We start from the raw sequence: 13,070 nt of genomic DNA, 5'->3' as shown, positions 1-13,070 counted from the left end.
TTTAAATTAAGTAAAAAATTAGGAAGAGTCACAAAAGAGAGTTAATAGTGTTCCAACATATTCGAGCTGATGGATGATCGTCAGAAAAGTTCATAAATAAATTAAAATACTATCGCTTAATCCTTATTCTTCATTTTTCCAATTAAAAAATACTGTAGCTGTTGAGCGTATAAGTGATCTCGATGTTGGAAACATTTCTTCCAGATCACCTGTAACGGCGCATCCACGATTCTACAACCAACCCTTCCCGGTAGTCCGAGAACGATCGTACCCGGGTGAAAAACACATTGCACTTCTGAGAGCAGGCGATCGCGCACCCCGTAATAAAGTGAAGCAAACTGTTAAACCGTTGCCACCAACCGGGACGGTACGCTTTTGCCGTCGTCTTGTACGACAATTTCTCGAAGGGACAATGCCACACACCGCAGCGAACGATGCGCGTGAGCACGGTGCAGTAGCTACGGCAGGTTTGTACAAGGAGTAAAGAAAGCTTCCAAATACTAAGTGTAGTGGACAGCGGGTGCAAAACAAAGTCAAGCAAAAGATCAACGTAAACGGAAGTAAACGGACAGTGTAGGGTGTAAGGGACAGGGTAGAGAGTTTGGACAAAAGATGAAGCAGGGAAAGCAATAGCAAGGAAGAAGGAAAAGAAGCGAAATTGAGTGAAACACGAAGCAGGAAGCAGCTGAAGAAGAAGTAGCAGGCGCAAAGTAAGAGACACTTTGGTGATCGCGACCAAGTGGGCCATCAATAGAGTTGCACTTCTGCTTCGCGATTGAGCCCCAATTCCGTTCCGAGATTCGTTAACGGTAGCCGCCGATGCATCCATAAGTATTGTGGCAAAATAGAAATCGAGCGCCGGCACGCTTTAGTGCATCTCTTAGAGTTGCAAGAAGGTGAAAAGAGCTAAGGATTAGAAGGGAGAAAGTAGGAGACTAGGAGGAAGAGAGAGAGAGAGAGAGAGAGAGAGAGAGAGAGAGAGGGGTATTCGCATCCTCTGCGACATCGCGGGAAGTAGCGCCGTAGTACACGCGACGAGCGCGAGTTTAGAATGGTGTCACAGGATCGTTGGGCGGAAGCAATGTCCGACTCCGGGTACGATTCGCGCACGGACGGCAACGGTGCGTCCAGCTCGTGCAACAACTCGCTCAACCCGCGGACACCGCCGAACTGCGCCCGTTGCCGCAACCACGGTCTGAAGATTGGGCTGAAGGGTCACAAGCGTTACTGCAAGTATCGCACCTGCCACTGCGAGAAATGTTGCCTGACCGCCGAGCGACAGCGCGTGATGGCGCTGCAGACGGCGCTGCGGCGCGCTCAGACCCAGGACGAGCAGCGGGCGCTGAACGAGGGCGAGGTGCCACCCGAGCCGGTAGCTAACATTCACATACCAAAGCTGTCAGAGCTGAAAGACCTGAAGCATAATATGATTCATAATTCTCAGACGAGATCGTTTGATTGCGACTCCTCCACCGGATCGATGGCGTCCGCACCGGGGACCTCCAGCGTGCCCCTGACGATACACCGACGGTCGCCGGGAGTGCCGCACCATGTCGCCGAGCCGCAGCATCTCGGAGGTAAGTGTCCTCAGCCGATTACTTCTATCTTAAGTACCTTTGGGCTGGGAAGAACCTACTGAGGATTAAAGTAAAAAGCAATGTCTTCCATCCTAAGTTTTTCCATCCTAAGTTCTGGCAACATTACTAGTTAATGGTTCATTTCAAAACGGGAAGTGTCCGTACTGAATTAAGGTCGAATTTGACGTCGGCTGCAAATGTTAATGTTCTAAGGTACTTAATTGTTCAATTGGATCCCAAGACTCCCCCCAAGCGATGGGAAGTTCCTGCTGGATTAAAGTGAACGCCAAAATAGGCTTTGCCCGCACGATCATCCCTATTCAGATGCAGCTGCTACGTTCTGTTCGTTCTGCACCGCTACTGCTCCGCTGGGGCATCACGCAACGTAGATCCTCTAAACGCACGCACTCGATCAGAGACCATTGAGTGTGGCCTAAATCCGTCCGCTGCTACATTCAATCGAGCATCCCCATTTTCCCACGCGTTTGCACTACATTTCACTAGCTTTTGATGGGCAACGTTCGCATCGAACCAGTATGTTCGAATCGCTCAAAAAGGGGCCAGAAGAAGCAATACAGAGAAAAATCCCTCAGAAATCCGTGCTGTCCGAGGAGACCGGTTTAATGGTTGTTTGATGGCGATACGTTCTTCCTGCTGGCGTGCGGATGGTACCGTACCCGGTGGGTTGGTACGTACGTTCGTTAGTCAGCGACCTTTTCACGGGTTTTGGTCTGGCACCCCGAAAAAAAACCCTTCACCTACCACGGCCAAGTTGCACTGCACCTTGTGCTGTGTGAGCAGCAAGTTGGGGAGCAAGCGCACACATTTGAAGAGACAGTGGTCGCGTTTTTGTGCGTAGTCGATGCCTCAATTCCTCATGATTAGGTCGCTCGTTGCTGAAGGTGGTTGTACTGTTTGCGTTTACGTCTCACTTCATTTCTCGACTTCCCATCCCATCCATCGCTGTGTGTGTGTGTGTGTGTGTGTGTGTGTGTGTGTAAGTGAGTGCCACCTTTTTTTTTGTGCTCCTACCTCCTCCCCACAAACGAGCCCTTTTTCGCATCGTATTACCATAATTATATTATTTAATTATCTACTTCTTTTCGAACGCTCGCCGTTGTCGAACTCTGGTTGCCGTGCCTGCTGCTGCTCCTGTTGCTGGTGCCATTCGGTTTGTGTTTGGTTTCTTTTCACGCTTCTCGGCGGAGTATTCTTTCCAACTATTGGCACATTCTTTACAAGACGCATCCTCGCATATTTTTTTCTTTATTCTTGCTTCTTGCGCCTTGCCGAGGACGGTTGTCCGCAATCGAACGGGTTGAGAATGGAACTGATCGGAGGCTTGTGTGTCTGCAGTGTGGCGCTCGTCCCTCATGAAATGGTAGTTTTGCGGGGTCGTGGTGGTGGTAGGTCGGCACTGGTTTCGACTGGTGGCGTTGCAACAAATAATAATTGCAACAGTATTCAGATGTACAAGGTAATGACAGGCTGGAGAAGGAGGCGTATAGGGAAGGTACCGGGTAGAATGTATGTTTCTTGTCGCGATCGGCGGTACAAATAAAAACATGAAACATTATCCTTTGGCATTGGCAACGGCAAAACAATAAGGCTCCGTACCAGCAGCAGCGTCCTCCGCCACCATTTACCTAGGATTGTTGTTTATCGAGAATTTCTGTTAGGAATGGGCCTCCCGCCTGATGGTGGTGGAGATGTTAAGCAGGTCGTCGGAAACTGGGTGTGCATCTCCTTTTCTGCCGCTGCAGTCTGTTTGCTCCTATTTGCACAAGTGCGGAGACGTGGAAAGGCTGTCATCCTTGGGACGATTGTTAGCCGGAGGAGGAAAGACGGAAATCGAAACGGATCCGCAAGCATGAGGTGGTTGGGTCAGTAGTAGTGCGAGGTAGTCGGCAGGAACGGTTATCGCCAAATTGCTCTTAACTTTTCCACTTGTGCAATTATTACTTGTTATATCTTTGCCTGCAGGTTGTCCCTGCACAGCTCACCCCCCCCTCCCCTGCCTTTTATTTGTACAGAAGGGGAAGCTGTGGCATCAACAGCGTCCCACCGCCCATTCGCTCCGATGGTGGTTTAAAAGTGTAGTCAAAGATTAAGTTTTGCCCTTATGCTAAATAAAAGTTTGCACGCGATCTCCCGGCCAGTACAATACTTTGGCGGCACATAGGGCGTGTGTGAGTGTGTGTGCCGTGTCGCCGTTGCACGATAGGACGATTAGCCTGATCTTCCAGATCCAGCCAGATCCTTGAGCTCCAATTGCATTTCCTTACTCACGACACTTACACGTTCCGGGGCCTTTTTTTCTGGCGCGATGGCAAAATGGTTCCGACCCGTGTTGAAGCACATACCTTCAGGGGAGCCACAGGCCGTCTTGTATATTGTGTGCGTTAGGCATGCATGTTAGTGGCAGCCTATTTTTGTATTCTAAAAATCCTACCACAGAATGATAAAAATGTCATTAGAAGCTTTGATGTCAGAAGCCAGCAGCAACTCGCACGCAGCCCGTGTGGAAAACCCGTTTTGCTGACGTTAAGCTTCTGTGCGGCATGTGCTCAGGCGCGGTGATGGTGGCGAAATTCTTGTGCAGAATGTGTCGCCAGTGTGTGTGTGTGCGAGTATTGTGGAACAGGTTTGCGGTTGAAGAATGTTTCGCTAGGTTTCGCCTGGTTGATTGATTACGACGCCTAACTATCATCGTTAATCATGCCCGGGCAGTTCATTTAGAGCTGACCTCTCGCCCATTGACAACGAGACATCCTTTCATCAGGCAATGTTGGGTTTTCGGGATATGTTGGGTTTTCGGATGTTTCTAGTGGTGAAATGATCAGAAATTGCTCGATTTTTTGAAAGTTGAAGTTGATGTGCCCCCCTCCCATCCCCCTCCGGAAAACTCCGGTAGCTGGACCAATTCACCCCAATTCATCCTCCGGGCTCGAACCCGCTTATTAAGCAGCATTACGCTTACTAGAGTTCATTAGCGAGTACGTTCGGACACGGAGTACGCAACTTCATCCCGAGGAACGAGAACCGAGAACGTTAATGTCCTAAATGAGCGTTTATGATGGGGCCTGTGCTGTCGGAGGTGCATTTGTGTTTTGATTTCCTTTTTTGAGGACTCGCGGGTACACACGACGTAACGGTCGGTGGAGCGTCATGTGGAGCGCTATCAAATGTCACATCCGAAACGGTGCGAGGTGTTTTACATTTATGTTGTAGTACGATCTTTATTTTTTGTTTGTTCGCGTTGTGAGCGCATACTCGAGCTCTTACACACGTACACGATCATAACCGGTTTAAATTTTTGCTCTAACCGGCCGAGAAGAGTTGGACATGTAGTGCGTTGCCGTTTTTTTTTGTTGCCTGATTCTTCACCCAGCGATTCGATCCCATTTCTCTTCGGTCAAACGCGTGTGTGTGCGTGTGTGTGTGAGCGTGTAGTTTTTGATGGGTCCGGTTACGACGCACATAAATCCTTGCAGCAGCACCGGCAGCAGCACCTTTTGGTCATTGGGCGTTTGCCACTCCCGAGATGGTGTTGATTGAGTCATTTACCATCAACCGATAGAGATCTGGCGTGCCATTTGACGACATTTTTGGCGTCGGCCGTGTAGAAGCTCATTTCACGGTACGATGAAGACGAATGGCCGCGGCCTCGATGGTGCGTGTGCTGTGTGCGTCGAGAGCCGTTGGCGCACATAGCGGTTGGAGTTTTTCTTTTGGGCTGTGCTCAGCGTTAGTAGCATTAGCACCCCTATTTCATGCACAGCGAGGAGCAATTTCGGAAGGAACTCGTTTGCTGAGGACGCGGACGGAACAATACGAGGAGAAGTGCGTTTAATCCGATTGTTCTGTCGTTTCCGGTTGACGCAGTCCCTGCCTATCAAAACTTTCGCCCAACAGACACGAACAAGAGGGCACCCTTCAAGTTTTCATACCACACTACGGCGAGGAACTTGTGATGTTCCTTCGCAACCCCTAAATCAAAGGTCAATTCAGTGGTTTTGCTGCGCGTCCTTAAGACACTTCCCCCAGGCCAGATCGTTTAGGGATGTTTGACAGCGAGATGTAATTCTTTTGTCCAGCGAATTGACACCTCTCAGAAGAAAAACAGACTGCTGTTCTGCTGCTGAACAATTCATCTCATCAACGGCGTAGATTCAATCAGAGAGCGAGAGAGCGAGCAACAAATTTCGAACTAATTTAAATGTAAAGAAGAATTTCCTTTTTTGCTTTTGCATGTAAACGCACTAAATAGTGGTGCACGCGTCAGTTGTGGAGATATTTTTAAAGATTTCACATTTATCTTTCCTTCTTCCTGACGGACACCTCCATTTCGAAAGAGCATAACCTATATCATCAAAGGGGAAGTTAATGCAAATTGTATGCCCGCTGAGTAAGACATCTATGACGGATACCATGTGGTACATGCGTTGTGCATACACACACACACACACACACACACACACACACACACACACACTCTAAAGATCATCTTTGTGGCAGCCTTCTTAAAGTGCAACTTGATCGTCAGCCGGTGAGGGCTTGTTTGGAAACCGACCACAACCACACCGTGTATGACGTGTGACAGTGTGGAATTTCGACTAATTAGAAAATTATTAATAGTCCTGCCCATTCCTTCCGTAATGCGTGTGCATCTTCGCCCTTAAATACGCGTCCGCGTATTTCCGGACCCTTTGGCAGGTTTTGCGCCTTTCGCGAGGATCTTGCAGCGCGACTCGCACCAAAAACCCGCATGGGCGCATCCTTTAGCGACAGCGTGGCCAGCCCCTGCGCTTATGCAGCGCACAGATTAAAACGTAATTTAGCTCCGTTTTCGCGCTTAGCTTGTTTTGCGGGTATTTGTTTCCGTGTAATTAAAAGCGTATTTAAATAATTTGATTATTGTATGCAAATCAAAGAAATTTGTCTTCTACACAGCACGTGTGTGAGAGAGAGAGAGAGGGAGAGCACAGCACACAAAAGGAAAGGAATGAACACGGGGTCTGCTCGGTGGAAAACGGGTTTCTTCCGGGATGCGTGACTATTGCCGGGGAAGAAAAAGATTACATCTGGTGACAACACGACGACGACTGAATGCTGATTCCATTCCCAGTGTGCGCATCTTCCGGCGTGAAGAAAGGGGGCACGGTAATGATTCGCCCTTGCCTACCCGGGCGTTCCTATAATGAACCGCAGAGAGGCTCGCTGGCTCGCTCGATCGTCGGTGAGGAATTGTCTCACAAAGGGCGAGTCAATTGGCGAAAGGGTTCGCCACCGGCCACACTTCCTCATAATGGGAACCTCCGCGATGGGTATGCGCAGTATTTTGGCAGCCTGAATGGGGAAGCCAAAATATTCGACAACTCGACGCACGTCTCTCTCACGTTCTCACACACTGAGACACTCGCCGGGATATGCACACACCGGTTGCCATGAATTGCGCTGGTCAACCTTACCTCGGTGTGATCGGTATCGGATCGGCTGGGGAGGGTGAGCGGCCCGGGGGGAACGAGGGATTGATGCAATTTGATGCACTTTTGCCAGCCGGCTGGTGTGGTTCGTTGGTTGGTTGGTTCGTTGGCTGACACGCTCGTTCATATAAAACATGCTAAAAGGGCTCCCCGTTTGCTAATCCCTAAACGTTCGCGTTTGGCAACTTGGCTCGATTTCTTGAATCCCATCGGACCTAAAATAATACCGAGTGCCGCCACCCGCTAATTTTAGCACCACGAGCTGCGAGAGCAACACTGTTGCGCCGAATGTCTATTTTCGTCAATTCCGCCAACCTAACCTCACCGTACACCGAAGTCACCACCAGTCAACCCTGACGGATGGCAAATCGCAAAATGTGCGCACTTCTTGAGAAACTACATTTACACACAAACGTCTTTGCTCTCATTCTGGCAGCTGAGTAGTGCATTCTATCTTTCTGCAAGCTGCACTGCCGATGAGTGTTGCACTTTCCGGTTCGTTACGTTTGACGTACGCGAGCGCGCGCGCGCCATCGCTAAAGCGATCGATTATCCTCCGGGATGTGTGTGTGTTCTTTGTTGCGTTGGTTTTTCTTTTTTCCACCCTCTCTGCCTTTTCCCTTCTCTTCCAGTACCCTCCGATTCGGCATGTGGTTAGCTATGGTCATTTTGGACGTTTGATACTAAAGAAATGAGTAAAAAAACTTGATGCATCCGAACAACCTTCCGCAGTACAGGCTTTAATAGATCAGTTTTAAATGTCAACACCTGTTTGCGTTTCTGTAAATGATCATTTCAACATCCGATGGATTTTTCTTCCTTTCCGAGGATATGCATTTCAGTTTTGTCAAGTGATATTTCAAAAGTCTTATCACAACAACTTTGTAGTACATTATCCAGAGTGAGCTCTTACTCACGATCGAAATCGATCACGATCTAATGCCTTCGACTGGCATTCCTATAATTCCGGATATAGAAACTAGGCCCTCGCAGAAAAAAATGAGCTGTAAAACCCTGTAAGGAAACAGGAGGTACGTCGAAAAAGTCACATCTTCCCTTTTGTGTGGGGCAGTCCTTTGGGAGCACATGGCCACAATAGATGGACCGACGTCGGACTGTACGCGGCCGTCGCTACGATGATGATTGATACATTCATATTCGTCGTTAGGGACCACCACCGGTGTGGTGTGTCGAAGCGATGGCAAGCATACCGACCGGCTGGCCTGTACGGGCCAGTGGAATATGAGCATCGCGTCACGTCGTACTTAATCAACGCGTGTGTGTTATTTGTCTGTGGCACTTCCGTATGGTTGGCTGGGCTGGGTTGCTGATCGTTGGGTTGGAGCAACAATGCACACGTTTCTCGATGCAACCGTGGTCCAGGGTTTTTTTTTATTTGGTTCTCTTCCGCCATTTCGCGTCATCATATAACCCGCCGTTCGTTCGCGGCTCTGTGGCATATACACAGTGGAATGTGTTTATTTAAGTTTTTCACGTGCAGCTGTCCTTGCTGCAGATATCTCTGGGACGGGGTATAGATGCGGAGAGTGAGTGGACAAGGACGAGAAGCGGCCAAAAAACTGAGCGCCGCACGAGCGCTTGGAAAAGTGCAACTGGTGTTTTGCACCGGCAATGCGATTCCCGGTATGGGGCCGTGCGAAGTAGGAAGAGACTACTTCTACTACTACTACTACCAGTCCCGCAGTCCGAGGTAGGTCGCGCGAAATAAAGTGGAATAAAATAAACGAAATAAAATTTACAATTAAATTGATTCCGTCCATTGGCAACGCGTAATGGATTCTCGCATAGTGCGTATATGTGCATATGCAACCTGCAGCCGTACGGCAGCGGCTTTCCCCGAATGCAGGCGCAGAAGTAAGTAGGCACAATTTATGTGCCAAACGCGTGCTTGTTCCGATGTGGCGTTGTGAAGGATCCAACCGGGCTATGGGACGTTGCACATCTTTTGCACATGGAAAATCAAGTCCAGGGAAGTAAGGGTTGAGAGGTGATTGTTGGTTGTCTCGTGAGACTTGCTGATTGTCCAACGGGTTTGTTCGTTTTGCCAGTGACTACTATACCCCGTGGACATGCATAGGACAACTTCTAAACGGAAACAATAACATTCATAATAATGTTTCAATTAAAGACAGACACAGGGGAAACTGGTTACAGCAAGGGGATGTCACATACGGACTCTGCATTGCAGAACTAGCACAGAACTGTTAGGTACGATTGATTGTATGTTGTAGTTGTCTAGAACGTAAAGATGTTAATCTATCGCATTTGGAAATGCAAGACAATTTGCGATGATATAGACGAATACTTCAAGAATTTGTATGAAAATGAGCGTCTCGATTGCATCCGTTCCCGTCGTGGTGAACTGGTGAACGTCGGACAGACATGATCAAATCCGTTGTCTGCCGTTTAGACATGCATCAAGATGTCAAAAACTCAAAGAATACATCACATTCGGCGTTTAACAGCCAAACAGTCAATCATTAAATTGAGGTCCCTTGTGTCTTTAGATGTTAACTGTCTCTAGAGCCTCCCGAAAGGTCCCCTAGTGTGTTGAGTAATCTCCGGAGTATGACTGTGCGGTAATGGCCTTTCGGGACACAACTATTTCATGCATATGGTCAGACAGCTCTGACTCTGCCAATTCGAGTAGAGTATACATTGTTGGATACTGGGTGCCCACGATCGTCTCTACTATGTGATCTTTTAAGTTTCAGAAATGATGAAGTTGATGTTCCTTATTTTTACTGCGATCTTTTCACGTACGCTGCTTTGGATTCATTGAAAACATAGTTCTAAGTTCGTAAATGTCGATAGGAACTTGCAGATCTTCTATTGCACTACCATCGTCGTGTCATGGCGCCATGACAGTACACCAAGAGGGAAGAATCAAACACACCAAGCATTCTTTAACCCGTCTACCCGTAAAAGTTCTCACTAGTGGCTGGCTGCCTACATCCCACCGGGAGTGCCACGTCAAGCATAGTGTAGCATAAATCCGTTAAACGTTATTTCATTTCATCATTGACTGTCATCGATTGCTGCTGGCACCGGCTTGGGCTGGGAAGCAATAAACCAATGTCTTATCGTGAGGCAAACATTTCGGACGATGAAATAGGACGGTCTCGCCAGCGCTAGCGTTTAGTTCTTAGCACCAATATGTTATATATTTTCCTTCCTTCCCGGCCGGAAGACAGTCCTTAGACACGCTGGTTGCAACAGTTCCGTTGATGGACAACCCACTGGCTGGCGCTCTGCTTTGGCAGCGAGTGACGTTTTAGTAGAGCCAAATCGGGCTCGGAGACTTGTTCCACGAGAATGAATGGGCTTTTGTTGGTGGAAGAAGCAGCAATCGCTGCTATACGCTGCATCACGTCAAACAGTTCGGACTAGCTTGGTCCTATAGGAAGAGCAGTACAGCCCATTGCCGTGTATCATATCGAACAGGGACTGATGCTGCTGCTCCATGGGTTGAAGTCGCGCTTTTCCGCCCGTTCTTTTTTTTTCGTTCTGCGCCAGGAGGAAGTAAAGAACCGCACATCACGGTTTCGCGTCGAAAATCGAGCATAATTGTATGCTGTCTGATCTATTTCATTTCAGGGATTTTTTTCTTCTTCTCGTTTTTCCCCTCATTTTGTGCCCCTCTTGGTGGATCGTCGTGGGTTGGGTTTGTGTCGGGTTTGACAAGGGCCACCACCAGGACAGAGGGAAGGTTGGTGACCCCACCGCATCCGACTGGTTTCTTCTCCTTCGGCTGGTGGAGCGAAAACCTTGAGAGCACGGGAGCAGTCTTAAACCGGCTCCTCCACAAACACTGCATTCCGGATGGTGGTGCAGCACAAACGCAACAGCAACGGAAAAGAAAAGAAAAGAAGGAAGCGATCCGGAGGCTCCACCGGTAATACTTCACGTTAGAGAGGGCGCTGGGCTGTTCTGTCAATGTTACGTCAAGTAGAAAGAGGTGGCAGTGAAGAGTTTGGTTCCAAAAGGTGTTGTTGTTGTTGTTACTGCTGGATGGCAGGATCGGAGGCCGGATGAGAACTGCGAATGGGTCAACAATGTTGAGATTCAGCCGGTTCAGAGCCTGCGGAAAGTTTTGCTAGTTACTTTTTGATTCTTTTTTAATCTTTCGCCTGCGTATCCCCGCCGGATATGGAGGGACGATAGCCCGGGGGCGGGAGATGGGTTGGGTACGCACTCGAATCTTTGCGCGCGCGAATTTTTCAAACGTCACGGCATACCCTCATCAAGTGGAGCGATGGTCCCGCGAAACCCCTCTAGGACCCTGAACAGTGTCTACCGACCGAGTCGGATGGGCGTCTGGACATACAGTCGGCATGCGAGAGCACGATGGTTGGGCTTTGAGATTGATATAAAATAAACAACAGCGAAAGGGACGGTGCGGCTGTGACTGTGGGACCAGGATTAAGGTCACGCTCAATGTTACGAATGTCGATGGTACACTGAGCACCTTCAAACCGGACGCTTGACGCCCGGCCCCGAAACTGGTGTCGGGGATTATTTTCCAATGTGCCAACGATTCCGCACGAACGATTTGTGGATGATTCCGAACGCAATAACTTTGGCAGAAGTTGAACATTGGCAAGCTACCCGGTGAAACAATCCAGCTCACAAAAGTTTTGAAAAGATAACAGATAACAACATTTAACGACCGGGAAAAGGATAAGCATCTTCTTAGCCTGGCTGTCGTGATGAGCTGCACGGTGTGGTCCTACAAACTAACGAATGCTGCTGCTGTGGAGCCACTTTTTTTTGCACAATTCCGGTCGCTGTTCGCTGCAGGTGGCTAGTTGCAGGCGAAAAGGTGGCGCTAAAAAGCATTTCTTGAAATTAGTTTCCATTTTGTTTATTTGTAATGCGTGTTATGTTTTTTTTTGTGTTCGATCGTTTGTCGGAGCAATTTTGGCAGTACCGGGCAGGTTCGTCCGTTCCGGTAGTATCAGCTGTACGCGCAAAACATTTAATGGTCGTCTGGCGCACATAATCGCGGGGCCAATTATGTCGGCTGGCTGGCTGGCTGGCAGGATCGCCGGTTGGAGAGATGTGTCCGGACCCCGGGTGCGAGAGTGATGCATTGATGCATGAGCAATCAATCATCCCTTCCTTGACTTGCAATCGGGTTTCCGTGACACACGTGTACGGGTGTCGCTGACGATCGCATGTTTTTAGCCTCCGAGTGGCCCATGTCTTGGCCGAAAATGCACACCGGGGTCCAGCAATCAGTATAATTCGGTTTTAAAGTTAGTTTAGATTATCGTGGAGACACACCGAAACGAGCGCAACGTGTGGCTGGGAGCGTTTCCTCGCGCTGACATCTTGCGTGTGTGTCCCGGTTACACTTACACTTGGCAAACTGGTTTCGCACGATGCGCACGGAAAATTGAATTGGACCCATTCCAATGTTTGAAGGTGAGGTGAGGGAAACATTATCTTCGCCCCGTTCCGCAGTAAACCTTTGACCTTCCCGAGTAATGTTGGTTTGTGTTTAATTTAATTAAATAAATAGTGAAATTAACTGTGTATGAAACGTTCCTATCAAACGCAAATGACTGCCAGCGCTCAACTTTTAATGGCATAATTAATTGTTAGCCGCTTGAGCGATGGACGATGGGCTCTTGCTTGCTTCGGGCTAGGATTTCGCGGGTATTTTTCCTCCAACCAACTCTCTCTCTCAAATTTGACTTCCAATGTACCGATAATACCTCATCGTTACGATCATTAACCTTTCTGTGCTCGTATTACCCCGAACCCCATCCGGTCCCCGGTTCCCACTCCTTTCTCCCGGCTGCATGTTACGATCGAAACGATCCGGTGTCACGATCCCGTCTTTCTTCTCTAAGCCTTCATCAGGCAGCAAAGAAACAAAAAAAAAAAAAACGGAAAGGAAAATCCTTAAACTATGCCTATGATTTTCGCTGTGCCTTGTACGCCTTTCGGAACACAACTCACACCCCAACGAGCAGCCGCC

General features: G+C 48.6%; 1 protein-coding gene across 13 annotated transcripts in view; it reads left to right on the top strand.

The window, feature by feature from the left end:
* LOC118506880 overlaps positions 1-13,070 on the top strand; it is a 95,086-nt gene that overhangs the window by 7,929 nt on the left and 74,087 nt on the right. For 10 of the 13 annotated variants that reach the window (XM_036044637.1, XM_036044629.1, XM_036044632.1 and 7 more), the window contains exon 3: positions 205-1,577. In XM_036044637.1, the coding sequence (XP_035900530.1) occupies positions 1,052-1,577 (526 nt within the window). In that variant the 5' untranslated portion in view covers positions 205-1,051. The remainder of the gene's footprint in view (positions 1-204; positions 1,578-13,070) is intronic. The other 3 variants (XM_036044641.1, XM_036044640.1, XM_036044642.1) reach the window with 1 other exon arrangement.

This window comes from Anopheles stephensi, chromosome 2 (genome assembly GCF_013141755.1).
Source record: "Anopheles stephensi strain Indian chromosome 2, UCI_ANSTEP_V1.0, whole genome shotgun sequence".
Lineage (NCBI taxonomy): Eukaryota > Metazoa > Arthropoda > Insecta > Diptera > Culicidae > Anopheles > Anopheles stephensi.
This window is presented reverse-complemented; position numbering and strand designations above follow the sequence as displayed.